The sequence below is a fragment of the Equus caballus genome, chromosome 7 (genome assembly GCF_041296265.1).
Source record: "Equus caballus isolate H_3958 breed thoroughbred chromosome 7, TB-T2T, whole genome shotgun sequence".
NCBI lineage: Eukaryota > Metazoa > Chordata > Mammalia > Perissodactyla > Equidae > Equus > Equus caballus.
This window is the reverse complement of record NC_091690.1, coordinates 61,187,846-61,210,207: the sequence shown is the minus strand read 5'-3', so window position 1 is coordinate 61,210,207 and position 22,362 is coordinate 61,187,846. Positions and strand designations below refer to the sequence as shown.

Genomic DNA, 22,362 nt, shown 5'->3' with positions numbered 1-22,362 from the left:
TGGCGTTTGCTCATCACGTGACCCGTGTTATCATTTCTTTGTGTGTATTTTACCCATTAGACCTTCAGTCAAAGTGTCTTCTTTTCTGTCTCAGAAATTGTATTTTCCTAAAGTAGCCAGTAAAATACTAGAGTTTTCACTTTCATTTTAAAATATGTGCTATTATTCAGGAGCTTCCACGGAAGAGCTAGTTTAAGTGGGAAAAATTGGTTGGATTAAACAAAAAAGCCTTTCTCTTTCCAGATTGCAGCAATTCTCCGGAAACGAAAATTAGACTATTATTTACACAAGCTGCTCCCTGAGATCCTACAATCTGCGTCGTTTCTGACCGCTAATGGGGCCTTATATATGGCTTTCTTTTGCATTTTAAGGTTGGTACTCAGAATCGCCACTGGAGGTTAATTCACATTCCTTTGTTGAAACTGAAACAGACAGATGTTGATAAAAATGTGCGGGTCACTGATTGTATATTTTTTTCTTTGTGAAATGACACTTATTTATCTCAAAGAAAGCTTATAAAATCGAGTTGTGTGCTTCTTGGTCTAAAGATGTAATATAAACTTCAAATTATTGATGTGATTATGTGGTAAAAGTGCTTTAATGTATCAGACATTTTTTGAGGCCTGCTCTATTTACCAAGTTGTTGATAAGGATTTCTTAGCTTTTCAATTTCATAAATCAGGAATTCAGACCAGCTGTCCATGATACAGGTTAGGTCCATATGCAGCAAACAGACTTTAAAGGGACTATAAAATGCTCTTGTTTATATGTAAAATAGTAAGTTAACTTCTGGCATATCCTACTGATGAAACTTTTGTTTCTGATTCAGTCTTACATACATTATCTGTCACATGCTTCATATAATATACATGCATTTAGAATTCATTTCTTAGTGCTGTGATATACCTAACATGTTTATTAGATACTTACTTTTTATCTTTTTCCCCATTGATTGTTGAAAACCCAAATGAGTTTTTTTTTTTAGTCTTGTCAAGTTAAAATAGTAACTTCACATTATCCTTGTATTGGTGTTACCCAGTTAGTGGTGCCCAAAGTAGTTCTGCAGGTATATTTTAACTGCAATTAAAATATAATTTCCAAATCTATTTTACAGATGTTTTTCCCTTAGAACATTATTATTTATAAGCTTAGATTATGGAGAATACAATTTATAAGGTTTATGATATTGAGTACAGCATGCCTTTAAATTGACTTAAAAATCTGTGTAAGAAACTCTTTGTCATGTGGTCCCTGGAAAGTTTCTAATACTTGTTAAAGCTCTAAAAATAAAGTTATAAGATAATTAGGTTCCAAAATTGCAATAATAATAATAAATTGCTATTACAGCATCTTTCTTTATGTTCTTTGAGCCTGTTTGGTTAAGTATGGAAACATAAAATACTTGTAATAAAGTAACATTTGTGTGCCTCTTGTAACTGACTCATTGAGTTATTTTCCTTTAATTTTTACCCTCAGTCACTTAAGTCCTTTGTGGATTTTATATTGGAGGAAGAACCACCTCCTGTCTTCTCATGCAGAAGGTTTCTGATGTCCTTCATTTTGGAAATACCCAGATTATGTATGCTCAGTAGATTTTCTAATTTTTTTTTTAAGGTTTTATTTTCCCTTTTTCTCCCCAAAGCCCCCTGGTACATAGTTGTGTATTTTTACTTGTGGGTCCTTCTAGTTGTGGCATGTGGGATGCCGCCTCAGCATGATCTGATGAGCGGTGCCATGTCTGCACCCAGGATCCAAACTGGGGAAACCCTGGGCTGCCTAAGCAGAGCGTGCGAACTTAACCACTCGGCCATGGGGCCAGCCCCAGATTTTCTAATTCTTTTAAAGCTAAGCTTCAATTAAAAAGCTCATTTCCTCTCTGATTCTTCATCCTTATCTGTATGTGTTTATATTTCTTCCTATAATAATGCATCATTTAGCAATTGACCAACTTTGTTCAGATAATTTCTTGTAATTTTTATGTTCCTTTTTTTTATTCCTTTTTTAGGAACATGTCTTTGAAAGGAAAAAAAATCAGCCTAACATCTCCAAATTTACTTTTTTTCTTTTCCATTTAAAAACCCAAACAGCTAATGACCATTTATAATGTGTGAGACACTATGCAGATTCTTACTTTCAAGGGACTTATTCTAGTAAATGAAAAATGGTATAGATATAATTAAAAAATATGAAATACTTTATTTATTAAGTGCTGTAAGAAAAAGTTATCAAGGGCTGTAGAAGCAAAGAAGGAGAGACATTTGTTGAATATCTATCATGTGTTAAAAAATAGTAATTATAATAGTAATAATTGTAATAACAGCGAACATTTTCTGAGTACTTTCTCTGTGCTGTGCATGGTGCTGGGAATATCTCATGTAGTCCTCATGGCAGCTCTCTGAGATAAGTAATATTATTATTCCCATTTGATAGATAAGGAAACTGAAAACATAGAGGGTTTACATAGTGAGCAATGTTGGATCCAGGCAATGTCTGAATGAATATGACTGACTAAATTATTGGAAGGAGAGACCCCTATTAGTTTGCTTTTGTTGTAGTCTGAATAAGAGATGGTGAGGGACCTACCTAAGGGAGGGGCAGCAGGTTGGAGAGGAATTTGAGAGAGAAATTGTATATGGAAAAATGTAAGGGAATGATTTAATGTATGGGGTACGGGAGAAGGAAAAGCCAAGGATGTCTCAAAGTGTCACACATAGGTGGTTGTTGATGCTTTAAGCTAGGAAAATAGAGGAGAGAGAACAAGTTCACGGGGAGAGGGGAGAGAGACAATGAGTTTGGTTTTGAACATGTTGAATTTGAGGTGCTGTGAGCCATTTAGACAGAGGGTGGATTGAGAAGGGGAACTTTTTCTCTATTCATAATAACTGAAATCACCAACTAGAAATTTCACACAAACATTCTAAATTTGAATTACAGGAAGATACTTGGAAAATTCTACTCATGGAGTCCTGGCTTTGGTGCCGCTCTGCCAGCATCTTATGTGGCCATTCTAATTGAAAGAAAAAGCAGGTAAAATTTTACATATCTACGTGTTTAATAGAACTGGTTTGCTGTCCCCCACCCCGACTAGAATTTTTTTTTGTTTATCATTTATTACAGTCGAGGGATGAGAAATATTTCCATATATGTTTTATAGTTTTCAAATATTTAGTGGAAAATTTAGTTTTATAGTAATATTATTATTTATGTTTATTAAGCCTTTGAAGATGGTTTAAACCAAGTTTGCTATGATTTATTTATTTTTAGCACTTGAGTAATATGAGCATTTTTCAAGTTATTTGCTTACTTTGTAACAGAAAATGTTGAAATGAACACCTCTGTAACCATCATCTGGAGTCAACAGTTGTTAACATGTTGTCATTTTTACTTTTTTTCTATGTGATTATATGTATATGTATGTATGGTTTTTTTTGTGTGTGTGTTTATGAACCATATGGAAGTACATTGTAGACATCATGACACTTTACTGCTACATAGTTCAGCATGCATATTCTAAAATAAGGAGACTTTCCTACATAATTATAACACTGTGACTTCACGTAAGAAAATTAGCATTCGTTCCTTGATAGCATCTAGTCCATATTGTCCTAAAATGCTTTACAGCTGTTTTTTTGAACCAGAATCCAGTCATAGTTTTTGTATGGTGTTGTATTTCTTTTCTTTTAATCTAGGTTAATCTTCTACCTTTTCCCTCCATAGCATTGACTTATTGATGTGACCATGCCAGTTCTTTTGTTGTATGTAAAACATGTTTGATTTTTTCTGTATTTTTTCCTCATGGAATTGTTTCATTGGCTCATTTATCTCATCTGTTTCTTGTAAACTTTAAGTTGGGTCTAAAGACTTCATTAGATTCAGATTAAACATTCTTTTTTTTCAGTTATTTTATTGAGATCATAATGGTTTATAATATTGTGTAATTTTGGGTGTACATTATCAATTTCTGTATAGACTTTATCATGCTCACCACCAATAGTCTAATTTTTGTCCATCACCATACATATGCGTCTTTACCCCTTTCGCCCACCCTGCAGCCCCCTTCCCCTCTTGTAACCACTAATCTGTTCTATGTATCCATGTATTTGTTTATCTTCCACATATGAGTGAAATCATGCAGTATTTGTCTTTCTCTGTCTGGCTTATTTTACTTAAAATCATACCCTGAAGGGATGTTGCAATGGGACAATTTTGTCTTTTTCTTATGGCTGAGTAGTATTCCATTGTATATATATACAACATCTTTATCCATTCATCCATAGAAGGGCACTTGGGTTGCTTCCATGTCTTGGCTATTATGAATAATACGCCAGTGAACATAGGGGTGCGTAAATCTCTTTGGATTGTTGATTTCAACTTCTTTGGATAAATACTCAGTAGTGGGATAGCTGGATTATATGGTACTTCTATTTTTAATATTTTGAGAAATCTCCATACTGTTTTCCGTGGTAGCTGCGCCAATTTGCGTTCCCATGAGCACTGCGTGAGGATTTCCTTTGCTCCACATCCTCTCCAACATTTGTTATTTTTTGTTTTAGTAATAATAGCCATTCTGACCGGTGTAAGGTGATATCTCATTATAGTTTTGATTTGCATTTCCCTAATAATTAGTGACATTGAATATCTTTTTATGTGTCTCTTGGCCATCTGTACATCTTCTTTGGAAAAATGTCTGTGTATATCCTCTGTCCATTTTGTGATGGGGTTGTTTGTTTTTCCGTTGTTGAGTTGTGTGAGTTCTTTATGAATCTTGGAGATTAATGCCTTGTCAGATATGTGATTTGCAAATATTTTCTCCCTGTTGGTGGGTTGTCTTTTTATTTTGTTCATGGTTTCCTTTGCCTTGCAGAAGGTTTTTAGTCTGATGTAGTTCCATTTGTTAATATATTTTTTTTCCCCTTGCCTTAGTAGACTTGGTATTCAAAGAGATGCTGCTAAGACCAATGTCAAATAGTGTACTGTGTACTGTCTGTATTTTCTCCTAGGAGTTTTATGGTTTCAGATCTTACCTTCAAGTCTTTAATCCCTTTTGAGTTAATTTTAGTGTATGGTATGAATGATGCCTACTTTCACTCTTTTGCATGTGGCAGGCCAGTTTTCCCAGCACCATTTATTGAAGAGACTTTCCTTTCTCCTTTGTATATTCTTGGTAAGAATATACTTGATAGACAATGTTGAAGTCAACAGGAGGGCCATAGTTCCAAATGGTTCCAACTTTGATTATGTGATTAAAGTGGTAATCACCAGATCTTTTCAGTACAAATGTTGTTTATGGTGAATTAGGTGAATGGATTTCCTGACATTCTGCAATCCTTGCTTTGCAGGAATGAACCTCAGTTCATCATGATATCACTATTTGTGTCATTGTGTGTGTGTGTGTGTGTATTCTTTATCAGGTTTGAGTGTCAGTGTCATATTTACTTCATAAAATATTTCAGAACTTTTCTTCCTCTTTTTCTTGCTCTGGAATAATTTAAATAGCAGTGAATATTCTGACCTTTAAGTATTTGGCCGTTCGTCTGTGAAACCTTCTGCATATGGTGACTCTTTTGGATGTGGTTGTTCTTAGAAAAAGTTTTCAGTTTCCTGTGTGTACATTGGTCTGTTTAAACTTTCAACTCATTCACTAGAGAAAGAGTTTTAGTAACTTTCTCTGACTGCTAGAAAGTTATCCATCTCTTAAAAATTATTCATGTCCCAGAAATTATCCATTTTATAAAGATTTTTATATTTATTTGCGTGGTGTTGTACAAAGTAGTCTGATATGATTTGATTGAATTTTATGTTTTCAATGGTTGTTTCTCAACTTATTTATTTTGTATAATTGTGCCATTTCCCTTTTTTATCATGTTAGCTAGTAATTTTATTGATTTTGTTTTTTAATGAATCTTGTTTATTAGTTCTGTGTTTTGGTTTTCTATTTCAATTCTTGTTTTTGTTGTTTTTTTCCTTCCTTCTATTTTCTCTTGTCTAATTTCCTTTCTTTTTTAAAACCTTTTTAGTTTGATGCTTATTTATTTATTTATTTTTGCTGAGGAGGATTCACCCTGAGCTAACACCTGTGCCAGTCTTCCTCTATTTTCTATGTGGGTCGCTGCCACAGCATGGCTGCCAGTGAGTGGGGTAGATCCATGCCTGGGAACCAAACCCGGGTCCCTGAAATGGAGCATGTCAAACTTAAGCACTAGGTCACGGGGCCAGCCCCTGATGCTTATTTCTTTTTATTCTTTAAGTTGTATTTATATAATTATTTAAGGCTGTGAATATTCTTCTGATCACTGCTTAATTATATCCAATAGAGCCTGATATGTAATATTTTCATTATCAGCATTTTCTAGAGATTCTGCAATTTTAGTTTGTATTTCTCCTTTGATATAAGAATTATTTAGTAGAAAGCTTAATTTATAGTTTTATTGCGTTCTTATTCGAGAATGTTGTTTGTAGTGGTTCCTCTGTATGAAACTTAATAAAGTTTTCTTTGTGGCTTAATTTGTGCCCAATTTTTGTGATTTTTATGAAGACTTGAAAAAATGGTGCATCCTCTTTTATTGGAGTTCAAAGGTTGATAGATAGACATAAGATCTATGCTATAAATTATGTTTTTCAGATTGTATCTTAATTTTGAGGTGGAATTCCTAGCATTATAAAGTATATTCTTCGTTTCATTTAATGCCTTTTGGCTTGAGTGTTTTACGTATCTTTTTTTTTGAAGATTGGCACCTGAGCTAACATCTGTTACCAATTCTTCTTTCCTTATTCTTCTCCGCAAATTCCCCCAGTACACAGTTGTATATTCTAGTTGTATGTCCTTCTGGTTGTGGTATGTGGGATGCTGCCTCAGCATGGTCTGATGAGCGGTGCCATGTCTGTGCGCAGGATCTGAACCAGCAAACACTGGGCCACCACAGAGCGTGTGAACCTAACCACTTGGCCACAGGGCCAGCCCCTAGTTTTCTTTCTTTTTCCTTGCATTTGCCTAGTTTCTCAGTCTTGGCACTATTGACATGTTTTGGGCCAGATAATTCTTTATTTTGGGGAAGGCTGTCCTGTGCATTGTACTCATACATACCTTTGGCATTCCATTCCCATCCTCACCAAATTGAGACCACAAATAATGTTTCATGGGAAACATATCCCTGTGGGACAGTATAGTTCTTCTTTGTTGAGAACTACTTACTGACCTATGTCATTACTAATTTTTTGTCTGGTTTTATCATTTGCTGAGAGAAAGGTGTTAAAATCCCCAGCTGTGGTTCTGAGTTTGTCTGTTTCTCTCATTAATGCTTTCAGTTTCTGTGAAGAGTTTATTGGTATATACACATTTATGATTGCCATTTCTTTGTGATTCACTGAAACTTTTATCCATATAAAATAATAAAAAGTGTTCTCTGTAGCTAAGATAATTCTCTTTGTTCTGAATTCTGTTTTATTACTATTCCAGCTGCCTTTTACTTACTGTTGGCATAGTATATATTTTTCTTTCCAATTAATTTCAAGCACCTATGTCTTTATATTTATGGTGTATTTTTTGCAAATAGCCTGTAGTTGGGTCTTGATTTTTTGAATCTGTTCTGGTAATTTTTGCCTTTTGATTAGATTTAGTCCATTAATATTTGGTGTATTTATTGGTGTGGCTAGATTAGGTCTACCATTTTATTTGTTTTCCATTTTTCTTTTTTTTTCTTTCTCTGTTCTTTTTCCTGCTTTCTTTTCCATTATTTGAATTTTTATTTTCTATAGAAGGTGACACTATGTATTACTTTTTTTTTCAATTGTCCCCCACCCCCCCTTTTTTTAAGACTATCTTTTGGGAGTAGTTTTAATTTCAAAGCAAAATTGAGAGGAAGGTACAACAAGTTCTTGCATATCCCCTGGCCCTTCATAGCCTTCCTGATGATCAGTATCCCCCAACAGAGCGGTACATTTGTTACAGTTGATGAACCTACACTGATACATCATTATCTTCCCAAATCCATAATTTACATTAGGGTTCACTCGATGTTGTATGTTTTATGAGTTTGGACAAATGTCTAATGACATGTATCAACCATTATATCATGCGGAGTAATTTCACTGTCCTAAAAATCCTCTGTGCTTGCCTATTCATTCCTCCTTCCCCCAAGTCCCTGGTAACCAGTGATCTTTTTACTCTTTCCATAGTTTTACCTTTTCCACAGTGTCGTGCAGTTAGAATCCTACAGTATGTAGGCTTTTCAGATTGGCTTCTTTTAATTAGTAATATGGCTTTAAGTTTTTTTAAGTTTCCTTTCATGGCTTGATAGGTCTTTGCTTTTTTTAGCACTGAATAATATTCCATTGTTTGGATGTACCACAGTTTATTTATTTGTTGACTTATTGAAAGATGTCTTGGTTGCTTCCAAGTTTTGGCGATTATGAATAAAGCTGCTGTAAACATCCATGTGCAGGTTTTTGTGTGGACGTAAGTTTTCATCCCCTTTGGGAAATTACCAAGGGGTGTGATTGTTGGATCATATAGTAAGAGTATGTTTAATTTTGTAAGAAACCTTGAAGCTGTCTTCCCAAGTGGCTGTACCATTTTGCATTCCTATCAGTGATGAATGAGAGTTTCTGTTGTTTCACATCCTTGGCAGCATTTAGCGTTATCTGTGTTCTGAATTTTGGCCATTCTAATAGGTGTGTGGTGGTATCTTGTTGTTTTAATTTTCAGTTCCTTGTTGGATGTATGTTGTGGAGCATTTTTTCGTATGCTTATTCTTCTTTATAGTTTTAATCTCTTTTGTGAAGTAGCTCCTAAACTTGTTGAATTGTTTCTCTACATTCTCTTTTACCTCAATTTTTTGATGATGGCTGTTTCCACTTCCTTGTCATTTAGATTACACATTTCTGTGTCCTCAGGACTGAATTCTGGGTACTTGTCATTTTCTCTCTGGTCTGGAGATTTGATATAGTGTTTGATGTTGTTAGAGGAGGTAGGTCGGGTCTTACGCATTCTGATATTGTTTGGTTGCAGTTATCGCCACTGGGTGGGGTCAAGAGTGCATAATCTGAGCCCTCCACCTTCAGCCGAGATGCCCTGTGTTGGAGCGGGTGTGGGGTGGGTGGGGGGAGGGGTGCTTTCCCCTGCTTGCTCTCTGGGCTTTCTCGCTCTCACTATCTAGTCTCCTGGGGTGGTGGCTTGATGAGGTCACCGCCTGCGAAAGCTTTTGCCCTGTTAGAAGGCTTCCCTCTAGGCTTCAAGGGCCCTAGGGGGTCCTTGTTCTCACAAATGAGCGTCCTCTTCCCCATTCCTTCCCTCATGGTGCCTCCCGCGGTTGTGGATCGAAGTCTTTAGGGGAGGGAGTGAAGATCTCTCTTACCCTATCCCAGCTCCTCTGAGGGGGGCTGCAGCCTCTCTACCATCCATTGTGTGGCTGCGTGTGTCTCTGACGTTTTTTGTGTTGTGTTAGGTTGTCCTCTTTTGGAGTATGGCTGCCCCTTTTCCTTGTATGTTGGAGGAGAGAGAGTCCGGGGCAAGTTCTCTCTGCCATGATGGAGACATCACTCCTTGTATGCTTATTTATTTTAATCTATGTATGTCTTTATATTTAAATTGGGTTTCTTGTAGATGACATATAGTTGGGTTGTGTATTTTGATCAACTCTGACCACCTCTGTCATTTAATTGGTGTATTTAGACCATTGACATTTGAAGTGATTATTGATATAGTTGGATTATCATCTACCATGTTCATTAGTGTTTTTCTTGCCCTTGTTTTTTGTTCCAGTTTTTGTCTTCCACTCTTATTCTGCCTTTTGTGGTTTAAATTGAACATTTTATATGGTTCTTTCTCTCCTTTCTTAGCATATCAGTTTTACTTCTTCTTTTACTTTATTTTAGTGATTACCCTAGTTTTTTTGCAATACATATACAACTAATGCAAGTCTGCTTTCAAATAACACTGTATGCCTTGATTGGTAGTAAGAGTACCTTATAATAACTAGATAGTCCTAATTCCTTCCTCCTGTCCCTTGTATCATTGCTGTCATTCACTTCATTTACATATAAGCATATACTAGCATATATATATATTCAAATACACACATTATATATATATATGTAAGTGTACATAATCAAATATTTTATTATTTTGAACAAACTTATCTATTAAAGCAGTTAATAAGAAAGATAAAATTTTTTATTTTACTTTCACTTATTCTTTCTTTGGTGCTCTGCCTTTCTTTATGTAGACCAGTTTGTGATCTGTATGATTTTCCCTCTCTCTAGAGAACATTTAGCATTTAATATTTCTTGCAGAGCAGGTCTCCTCTCAGCGAATTCTGTCAATTTTTGTCTGATAAACTCTTTATTTGTCTTTCACTTTTGAAGGATAATTTCACAGGGTACAGAATTCTAGGTTGGTGGTTTTTTTCTCTCAGTACGTGAAATGTTTTACTCCACTCTCTTTTTGCATGGTTTCTAAGGAGAAGTCAGATGTAATTCTTAATTTCGTTCCTCTACATACATGTAAGGTGTATTTTTCCTCTGGCTTCTTTCAGGATTTTTCCTTATCTTTGATTTTCTGTAGTTTGAATATGATATGACTAGGTGTAGTTTTTTCTTTTAACATTTATCCTGCTTGGTGTTCTCTGAGCTTCCTGGATCTGTGGTTTGGTGTCTGACATTAATTTGGGAAAATTCTGAGTCATTATTGTTTCAGATATTTCTTCCTTTCATTTTTTTTTCCCTTTCTGCTATTCCTATTATGCGTATGTTGAACCTTTGTAGTTGTCCATAGTCATTGGATATTCTGTTCTGTTTTTTTCAGTGTTTCTTCTCTTTGCTTTCCAGCTTTCAAAGATTCTGCTGATATATCCTCTAGCTCAGAGATTCTTTCCTCAGCTGTATTCAGTCTACTAGTAATCCCATCAAAGGCGTTCTTCATTTCTGTTATAGTTTCTTTTCTTTATAGTTCTTTCTTGGGATTTCTCTCTCTCTGCTTACATTGCTCATCTGTTCTTACATGCTCTCTACTTTATCCCTCAGCATAGTAATCTTTGTTGTTTTAAATTCCTCGCCTGATAATTCCAACATCCCTGCTGTCTGGTTCTGATGAGCTTGCTCTGTCTCTTCAAATAGTGTTTTTTGCCTTTTTGTTTTCCTTGTAATTTTTTCTAGATGGCCAGACATGATGTACCAGGTAAAAGGAACTGCTGTAAATAGGCCTTTAGTAATATGGTGGTGAGGTGTGGGGGAAGGGGAAGTGTTCTTTAGTCCTTAGATTAGGTCTCAGTCTCTCAGTGAGCCTATGCCTCTAGGCTCTGAACTATGTTTCTCAGTGTTTCCCCTCGCCTTTGGTGGGGCAGGATGGCTAGAGTGTGCTGGAGTTGGGTATGTCACTTCTTCCATGTGGAATTCTAGAGCCGGCTGGAGTGGGGTATTTCCCTTCCCCGGGTCAGTTAGGCTCTCATAATACCTCAGCAGGTTGGGGTCTGGTTAACTGGTTTCTCCTGAGGGCAAGCCTTGTTAGGAACAGAGTGCTCTGGCTTATTGCAGAACGCTTCCTTTTCCCTACCCCCTGCTTGGAAGCACAAGGAAATTTTTCTCTGATATTTACTTGAGAACTTAGTCAAGCTCCTGGAGATAAAACCACAAAAGTGGGGGGCCCCCTTATGACTGAGTACTCCTGGAATTTTTAACTCTCTGACTTGTTCACACTAAGCCTCCTGCTATTCATCAATTACAGTTCAGGTTTTCCTCTCCTGGCTCTCTTTCTCTTGGAGGTTTCAGCTTGTGAGTTTCTGCTGTGGTAAGTTGTGATTGTCTGTATTTACCTGTATCTCCCCGGTTTGGGGGGCAGCAGTTTGCAGTGTGGCTTCCCTTCTTTTACAGATCTGAGAAGAGTTGTTGAGTTTTCAGTTCACTCAGCTTTTTACTTGGTATTAGGACTGAGTCATGACTTCCAGGCTCCTTACATGGGGACTGGAAACTGGAAGAAGAATTTTTTTTAGAATTCCATTTTTATGTATTTTTTTGTTTCTCTTTTTTTAGTGCTTGCTCTACAGACTACAATATATATATATCTTTAACTTTATAGCTTCTTAGTGTTAGTATTTTATCACCTTGAAAAATAGAAATATGTTTAGGTCCATCTTAGAGGCTGTGCTTACCATAGGATGTCTTTTTTTTACCCCCCCTTGCCCCCTTTCCTGTGTTTTTTTTTTTTTGGCTGGTGAATAGTCAGTTACTCTGGCACCAGGAATTCAATAGTTCATTCTTTCTCCACTGATTTGTAATGCCGCTTGTTATATACCAATTTTTCATGTGTATGTGTGTGTTTCTTATTGAGCTCTCAATTCTTTTCTGCTGACGTATTAGTCTAGGTCTTATTTTCACAATTTTAGTTAAAAATAAAATAAAACTTTTCCTTCAAGACCAACATTTGTTTAAATACAGTAACACCCAAGTAAAATTATGTTATTGATATTAAAAGCTATAACTTAAGGCATAAAGAGGTTTTCTGGAAGTGAGATGGTAACTTGGATTTTGGTTCACTAGTTAATTCTCCTTTTACTTTTGATAGTGAACTTTTCTAAAGCTTTCTTCTTTTTATTTGCCATACAATTATCACATGCCAGGCACTGTGATAGTGCTTAAGATATTTGCTCACTGTTGATCGTTACACCATCCTTTTAGTAAGCTATTGCACTAGTGTTTTATTCATAGATACTCAGTATTCACAGAAAATTTGTGGGTGTTAATAGAGCATGCCTGTTTTAACTATTAATTGGAGTGGTTTTACTGTTTTAAAGACTTAAAAATTTGGGTGTAGCTTCTTTATAAGTGCTGTCATATAGTTGCTGAAGAAAAGTTGATCCCTGCCTTGATGTGCTTGTTGTGTAATTGAACTCTTTGTGAGATGTGTTGATTTAGTTCTGTTATTTATTAGCTGATGCAATTAATACTGGAAAATAGCTCTTTTGTTCTTCTTGTTGAGAGTTGTTTGTGTATATGGATATCAGCTACAAATTCTGGTTTGGGGTCTAATTAAAAACTTAAAATTGTAGTTTTTTATTATTGTTTGGAAGTAATGACTTTATTTATTTATTTAAATTTTTTTTTATTGTGGGTTAAATAGTTTATAACAGTGACTTCTTTTTTTAAAAAGCAGGTTTTAAAAAATTTTTTGGAGTTAACCTTAAAATATAGAAAAGCAAATCTTTAGCTTTATCTCTTTTCAAGTTGCTTTATAGTGTGTCTTATTTTAAGCAAGTCTGGTCTCTGTCTGGAATTGTGCAGAAGTTAACTTAGTGGTCTTATTTGCTTTGAAAAGGTATTTTTTACTTACCACAAATTTTTATTAAGATTTCAGAAAATATTAGGATCCCTTAATAGATTATAATTAATTTACAAAGGTTGAAGTTATGTATATTTTAAAATTATTACATCTAGTGCCCAAAATGAAGCATATTAATATTATAGTTTTTACTTTAAGGAAAAGGAATTTATAATTATGCTTTTAATTCACAAAGAAAATCAATATAATCTTAGTGGAGATAGCCAGTAGGCAGCTTGAAATATGAGTCTTGAGAACTCTGGAGAAGTGTGATACTTATAAAAATAAATTGGAAGTTTCCTTCTTATAGGATGGTCATTGAAGCTATGGGGGAAGATTAGAGTGTGAAAGCCCAGATTAACAAGAGGTCTGAGGTTAGAAGTTGGGAAATAGCAACCTTTAAGGAGTCAGTTGTCAATGGAAATGTGTATACTGTTTATCATTTTTAAAATAAATATCAATAATATATTAGAAAGCCTGGAAGAAACAGAATGTAGGTGATTAGCAGTGTTTTTCAACTTAGCAAATAATAGTAGTCCTAATTTTTAAATCTCTAAAGCTTTATTTAATAGTGAAATCTTTACTCTGAGATTATACATTTTGTACTCAATTGTATAATCAGGTTTTCAAAAAGCAGTTAATGAGATAAGAACATACAGTATGGTTATACACACACACACACAATGGAGAAATATATATAGATATAGATACATAAGTGAAGATCTCTCTGTATTCATAAATATGTCTTCATCTATACTAGTTTAACTTTCTTTTCTCCCTGCTTTTTTCTCCCTCTCTCCAACCTATCCATCCGTTCATCCATCCCTCCATCCCTCCATCCTTCTGTGCTTCCATCCATCTTTCCCAGTCTCCCTTCCCTTTATAGAATTAAGCATGCTTAGCTAGTTAGTTCCTAACACCTTGTAAGAGGGCAGCTTACTTAAATCTTAATCACATCTCTGTGGGATTCTGAGAAAGCTTTGAAGTTGTTTCCAGGGTTGCTTAAAAAATTTGTGCCACGAAAGAACTGTGATCATAGTAACTCAGCAGGAAGCATTGGTAACATCTAGTTTATCCCTAGGTGGGCTGTTAAGAACTAGTCTTCTCTTTCTTTTTCTAGGAAGTGCTTTGTTTGTGGTTCAGAAAGAAGTTGTTCTGATGGATTTTGTTTTGTAGAATTGCTGTGGAATTTGCTTTGATATTTAGAGTTAGTTTAGATAAGTTAAAACTGCAGGGTGCTCAAACATGGACGTGGATTAAAATATCAAAAATTGCATATTTATTCTAAGCATACTCATGAGTTGAGTTGTTAAATTACGCTGTTGTAGTTATGAAACTCCTAAGCAGATATGACCAAAATGTATGAACTATATAATTGTAAATAAAAGAATACCATTAATTTGGTCTATAAATTCTTGTCATCTTCAAGTTTCAGTGTCATGTTATCTTCACAGGAAGAAAATTAAATTACCTTGTAGTCCTCTGAAAAGTTTACTCTGTATTATCCACTATATATGATAGAATATGATTATAGACTCTTGCTCTAGACTGGAATTCTATCTTATCCATTCCTGTGTCTTAAGGAAGTATTTTTATACTCTTCTAAAAATTCTGATAGATGAAAATCTATTATATCTTGAAAGACTTTCTGAGATGATTAAATAGCATCTCTTAGTAAACCATTACAGTGGTGAGGAACTTTTACTTGTAGAAGACATAAATATTTTTCTATAGTATAGTATATAGAACATGTAAGTATTAAGAACTTAGAAGTTACACGATTCCTACTGTACTCCCTAGTGACCTTAGTTATGAAATGTGTTACATACGGTGTCCTTCAAAAATTTGAGAATGTTAGCTAAAGCATATATACATTAGAGTTTCCAGGAAAAAAGAATTATTGCTCATCTAATTAGACACAATAATGTTGTTAGAAGATAATAATACTTGGAATTTCAGGAGAATGTGAGGATACCCTTTAATCTACTAAGATGCTAAGAAAATTTAATTATTTTAATATTTTTCCCATAAGAATAATGAAGTAACTCTGATTACCCAGAGTTACTTCTTGTAGCAGCGGTTCTTAGTACTTTTTTAGGTAGTATCCCTTAATGCGCACACCCGCTGAAATTTTACATGTAAATTTAAGAGATTCGCCTGTTCCTCCATCAAAAAAAAGAAGAAGCTTATCTGGAGTTGAAAGAAATACTTGACTAACTTTAGATTGCTTATTCTTTGAGCTTCACCAACCTTCTAATCCAGTGCTTCTCAGCAGAATGGGAGCATTTGTGTATCGGAATGTCCTTGGATTAAAAAGGTTATGGTCCTTCTTGGCCCCAGCCCTTCCTCTATAGGCCTAGGCCACCTTTAATTCTATCTGGCACCTCTCCCTTCCCTAACACTGTTGTTGTAATGTTTTAATTTGTAACTTGGTTTCCGGAGAGAATTTCCTCACTAGGAAGGGAGTGGCCTGTTTGTCGTCAGACTTAGGCTAGATATAGTCGAGTGTTAAATAATAAAATGGCGTTTAATTAACGTATCAGTTTCTTGTGATACTGAACATCTCTGGAGAAGTGATGAAGTAAATCACTGTTCTGATGTTCTACCCCTACCACGTTGACACTGGAACAGAGGTTGAAGATGCTGTACCAGGTTAACCCACCAGAAAGTCTGGCTGTGCAGTCTACCACATCATGCCCTTCCCGGATGATTGTCCTCTCCTTCTTGAGGCTGTTAGCTCTGGGTTGGAATTCAGATAAGGCTGGTAAGGAGGTGATCTTCCTCATTATTTGAGAATGATAAATCGAAACTTGAGATCAGAATAGGACATAATTTAGTAATAATACATCCTCTGCCTTTCCCGGTGGTGAGTATGTCAAGGCTTTGTTCATCTTCAAAGCATAGAAGCCTGTTAGGACACCATATTAAACAAGTCAGTGAGTTGCAGATTTAAAGAATTGAGTAACGTAAAGATTTTCTGCTGTAGAAGCAGTACATTGGAAAGAACTTGAAACTGATGTCAGATGAACTGACTCCTAATTCCAGCTTGTCTTTTTGCTACTTTTATATTTTTAGGGAAACCACTTAACTTCTCTGATTCTTGATTTTTTTGAGTGAGGATAATAGTATTTGCATTATACTTCTTAGGGCTGTTGAGAGGATAAAATCTGATTTCAAAAGATTGATTATACCTTGTAAATTGTTAACATTTATGCAAATATAAGATACTCTGATCACATCTCTTTTTTCTTTTTTTTGAGGAAGATTAGCCCTGAGCTAACTACCGCCAGTGCTCCTTTTTGCTGAGGAAGCCTGGCCCCGAGCTAACATCCGTGCCCATCTTCCTTTACTTTATATGTGGGATGCCTACCACAGCATGGCTTGCCAACTGGTGCCATGTCCACACCAGCAAACCCCCGGCTGCCGAGAAGCAGAATGTGTGCACTTAACCACTGCACCACTGGGTCAGCCCCATCTGATCACATCTTTGCTTGCTAATAAATTGGTATCATTAATTGGCCCTCCCTTTGTCTAGTGGCTACCCTTTGTGATTATATTTCTATGTTATATGTCTGTAATGTGTTCCTTTTCTTTTTTTGGTGAGGAATATTGTCCCTGAGCTAGCATCTGTTGCCAGTCTTCCTCTATTTTATATGTGGGATGCTGCCACAGCATGGCTTGGTGAGTGGTGTGTAGGTCCATGCCCAGGATCCGAACCTATAAACACCGGGCCGCTGAAGCAGAGCATGCGAATTTAACTACTATGCCACTGGGCCGGGCCCTGTAATGTGTTCCTTTTTCTAAGGCTGAGTTCCTAGTAATACCTTGTCTAGTAATTCCACAGCCATTTATTTAGTGCCTGTTAGATGCCAGATACTATTGCAGGTTTGTGAAAACGTAAGAGTAAACAAGATAATCTTTGTCCGGTAATTGAAGATAAACAATTATATTATCAGATAGATGGAAGCTAGGGATGAAACTGGAGCTGAATTACAATTGTATATTAGAGACAGAATTAGATTAGTGCAACAAATATTTTTAAAGATAGCATCATATATTAGTTCACTTCATAATGAAATGTATTATCAGGGAGTACCATTGAAATTACAGAAATATTTTTATTTTGGTTTTGTAATTAAGAATATTATTTTTTCTTCATATGTAACCAGCTTTTGGAGAGAGTAAGTATCTCTTGAGAAGGATTTAACTTTTCTGTGTATGTGTAACTCTTGGATGTTGATGTTACCCTAATTTTTCTGCATATAATTTATTTAAAATAAGTACTATTAGAACATCTTTGATTTAAAATTTGGTAGGAACTGATAATATTGGTAAGGATTAGTAAGAACAATTTCAATTCATATGTGCAAATCATGGAAAAGAAGAACTAAAAGGGATTTTACAGATCATTTCATCAGTAATTTTTAAATTCTGTTTTAGAGGAACAGTAGAATTCTGTTGTGTTGCTGAGGTGCGTCGGGACCTGCGGAAGAGGGACATTGCCTGGGGGTGTGGCTCAGTGGGTATCCCCAGAGCTCCTGCCCCTTTCAGCCAGACTAGGTCCAAGATTGTGTTTTATGTATTGGTGATAAATGCAAAATTTTTTTAATTAAATAGTTCTTATGTTTAAAATACAAGTTACATTAACAATACAAAATAAAATACAAGTTAGTATTGTTCCCTCATTTTAAGGACAAAATTACAGAGTAGCAGAGAATTAAAGTTACCTGGAACCCTGATTTCCTAACTTGACTTCACTGTTGTTCAGTTAAATCGCGCTGCCTCCATGTGGCTTTCGTAATATTGAAAACTTTATTAAGCCATTGTATCTAATGAACAATCAAGACTAGGTGTGACTGCATCTGACATCAAGAAGGTTTCACTGACAGTGTTAATATCAAGACCTGGCATGCTATTTAAATGAAAGTGATTTGATATTGGTGCTTGTTTTATATACAAAGTATTTTTTTCTTTGAGTACTAAAAATGTTCACAATTGAAGTTCAAATAAGTTTTTATAATTTTCAGCGTTTTCTATTTGAACTCTGCCCTTAAACTCTTAAAACTTTAAAGATTTCTTACCTAGAGAATAGGAAGTGCTTCATTCATGGTCTCATATGTAATATAAGTTAAATAAAGTGATTAAGGGTATAACATTATCCTTATCTTTGAGTTTCTACCTGAATTCTCATTAAATAAGTTTGGTAACTATGCAATTTTCTTGTAAAGTGTTTTCAGAACTTTTGTTTGTCCTTTGGTATTAGAAGGCTCACTTAGTACCTGACTTCTCACTTAGCAATGAAGTTGAAACCAAGGTGATTTAGTATGATTTGTAATGACATTTCATGAACAGTTTCATTTATGTGAAACAAATAGAAGACCTGATTTTTTTAAAATAAATTTTCAGGGGCCGTCCTGGTGGCTCAGAGGTTAAGTACGCACGTTCCGCTTCGGCGGCCTGGGGTTCGCCGGTTCAGATCCTGGGTGTGGACATGGCACCGCTTGGCAGGCCATGCTGTGGTAGGCATCCCACATATAAAGTAGAGGAAGATGGGCACAGATGATAGCTCAGGGCCAGTCTTCCGCAGCAAAAAAGAGGAGGATTGGCCGCAGTTAGCTCAGGGCTAATCTTCCTTTCAAAAAAAAAAATAAATGAATAAATTTTCTTTTTATAACAATTATCCTGGCCTTGACTTTTTGGCAAGATGAATTCATTAGGATTCTTTATTAAATTTGGAGTTCTCTAGCATAAACATAGACTAATAGCAAATTGTACTACTCTTCCTATTAATAAATAATGATAAGGCAATAGTAATTTTTTTAATTGAGATATAATTGACATATAACATTATATTACTTTCAGATGTACAACATAATGATTTGATATTGGGATGTACTGTGAAATGATCACCACAATAAGTCTAGTTAACAATTACTAGGCAATGGTAATTTTAAAGAATTTTAATTAATGACCACTAAACAGAATGACTTGTAGGATCTATTTACATCGAACTATTAGGGTACTGAAAACTTAGTTCAGCATAATCCCCTTTTTCTTAACTCCTGATAACTCTTTAGATGTATTTCTGAAAAAAATGATAAAGTGATTATTAAGTCGAATTGATGCTTAATCTCACTGTATCTCTTTTTAAAATTATTTGCAGGAGAGGGCTGCTCACAATTTATATGGCCAACTTGGTAAGTAATTCTTTTGTTTGCTTTTAAGATTTTTCTGTGTGCTTTTTTCTCTCTTTTTCTTTTTAATCAAGTTCCCTTAAAAAATAAAGGAAAGCTACTTAAATTTGACAGTATTTTCTGTCTTTGTTTTAAAGGATAGACTTAAATATTTTAAAGACCCTTGATGCCATCTGGTTTATTCCTGTCACAGATGTCTGAATTTCACTTATTTCAGGAGGAAAGTGGTTCACTGCCCTGTGCCCTTTCATGACTTTTTTTCTTTAAGCTTAGATCTTCCTCTTTGATAGGATATATTTCTCTCTCTCTATATATATACATCTTTAATTTCATTTCATACTCTACTTCTATTGCCATTTCTTGTGGGGAAAATGATTTAAGGATGAGCTTTATGATGTACATTCTTCTGGGACATCAGAACAGCATTGGTTTTATCACCAAAGACTAAGACAATTAGCTAGGCTTCTAAATTTCTAAGTGTATAACAATGAAGTATGTTATCTAGTCTGATATCCTTCACAATAAATATATAATCAAGGTTATGTAATTTTCATTGCCAAGTTTGTATTTTAAGGACGTTTATATTAAAATCTTTTAAAGTTGTTTAATAAAATTGATAGGCAACATTGAAAAATTCAACCAAAAAAAGATAAATAATTATTTATTTACTTAAGGATAGATTCTTGAATTCTGTAACAGGGGAGTGTAGTTCAGTTTTACTTAGCAGCTCATTTCAGTTGTAAAATGTTTTATTTTTGCTCTGTATTTCCCACTTGTCAGTTACCATGCCATATGCTGGTGGGTAAGATGGAGACAGTCCTTGTATGTGTGGATTTTGCTGTGTAGTGGAGAGGCACAGTAGAAATAATAATGTCTGAAAATGACTGAAAGATAAATTATAGGGTGCTGTGGGAACCATAATAGCAGCACCAAACTATTCTGGGTGCTGCTCTCCTTTCTTATTTTTTAAAAAAAATTTAAAAATATTACACTAGTGTACTGGAAGGGAATTTGAGTTTCAATGCATTTTTTTTTTCTTTGAGCCATGTATATGCTTTTCTATACTACCACATGGTGTAGACTTTAATACTCAATTACTGTGTGTATGTATACACTTAACTTTAAATTCTAAGGAAGCTTTCATAAACTTTTTTTGTGTTGCCTGGTTTAGACTGTAAATTTCTGGAGGGGAGATCTTTGACTTTGGTTGATACAATAAATGTTGGAGAATACCCTTAAAATGCTGTATTTTCTTAAATTAAACCTTTTATTTTGAAATAATCGTAGATTCATATACAGTTGTAAGAAATAATGGGGACTCTCTACCCAGTTTCCCCCAGTAGTAATATCTTACAAAACTATAGTAGTGTTCAAATTATGATATTTACGTTGATATTACTTGTAGTCAAGACGGAGAACATTTCTTTCACCACGAGGATCCCTCATGCTGCCCTTTTGTAGCTATAGCCACTTCCCTCTTACCCTTAATCCTTCCACTCCTTAACCTCTGGCAGCCACTAATCCATGTTTTATTTCTATAATTCTATAATTTCTATAGACTATAACTTCAAGAATGTTATATAAATAGAATCATATAGTATATATATAGTATGTGTGATTAGTTGTTTTCATTCAGCATCATTCTCTGGAGAGTCATTCCAGTTGTTGCACCTATCACTAGTTCATTTCTTTTTACAGCTGAGTAGTAGTCAGTGGTGTGGTTATACTGGTTTGTTTAACCATTCACCCATTGAAGGACATCTGGCTTGTTTTGGTTTTTGGCTATTACAAATAAAGCTGCTATAAATATTTATGTGAGGTTTTTGTGTGAACATGAGTTTTCATTCCTCTAGGATAAATGCCTAGGACTTCAATTGCCGAGTTGTATGGTAATTGCATGTTTAGTTTTTAAAGAAACTGTTCAATTGCTTTCCAGAGTGGCTGTACCATGTTGTTTACCATAGTGTTCCCAATCTAGAATAACCTTTGGATCTAGTTCTTTCTAAATGGAAAACTTTTTTTGGGGGGGTAGATAACATTTATCTGTTAAGTAGATTTGTACTTTTTGTGTCCAGATTAATAAATTTCAGTATTAGAAAAGTTTTTCAGAAAATGCAAAATATGAATTAGTCTTTTATCTTTTTCAACTAGTTATGAAGGGTCTATAATTCAAAAATTTAATGAGATCAAAGTCTTTACACTTAGGGGCTGGCCTGGTGGCACAGTGATTAAGTTCGCACATTCTGCTTTGGTGACCCGGGGTTCACCGGTTTGGATCCTGGGTGTGGACCTGTGCACTGCTTGGCAAGGCATACTGTGGCAGGCGTCCCACATATAAAGTAGAGGAAGATGGGTGTGGATGTTAGCTTAAGACCAGTCTCCCTCAGCTAAAAGAGGAGGATTGGCAGCAGGTGTTAGCTCAGGGCTAATCTTACTCAAAAAAAAAAAAAAAAAGACTTTACACATAGATTTTGACTATATTTAAAGGAAATGGAATTTGTATGTGATATATTCTGGATACTAATGATAATCTCATAAGTTTTGTCTTTATCAAAATAGAGCCTTTTATTTATACTATTAACTATATAACTATTACTATAGTAAGCAGATGGTTGGTGCAGAATAGGTAAGAATTTAAGTATTTTCAGAGAGACTAAATTTAGCCTTAAGAAATAACTTTGGTCTATAAGTTGATTATATTGCTTATTAAACTAAGTTGAAATTGTTGGCTCATAATGTCAACAACAAAATTTCTAAATGATGGAAGGTTTTATTTTAAAAAATTATTTATTGTATTTAAGTACATGTTAAGATTTGGGTTGCACAGAAGCATAAAGAAGAAAGTAGGGGGGCCGGCCC

At 35.0% G+C, this 22,362-nt stretch overlaps 1 protein-coding gene across 2 annotated transcripts in view; it reads left to right on the top strand.

The window, feature by feature from the left end:
• The window catches only part of TMEM135 (transmembrane protein 135), a 241,190-nt gene that overhangs the window by 34,240 nt on the left and 184,588 nt on the right, over positions 1-22,362 (top strand). The window contains exons 2-4 of one of the 2 annotated variants that reach the window (XM_003365362.5): positions 244-371; positions 2,935-3,027; positions 19,473-19,506. In XM_003365362.5, the coding sequence (XP_003365410.1) occupies positions 244-371; positions 2,935-3,027; positions 19,473-19,506 (255 nt within the window). The remainder of the gene's footprint in view (positions 1-243; positions 372-2,934; positions 3,028-19,472; positions 19,507-22,362) is intronic. The other variant, XM_023645602.2, reaches the window with a different exon arrangement.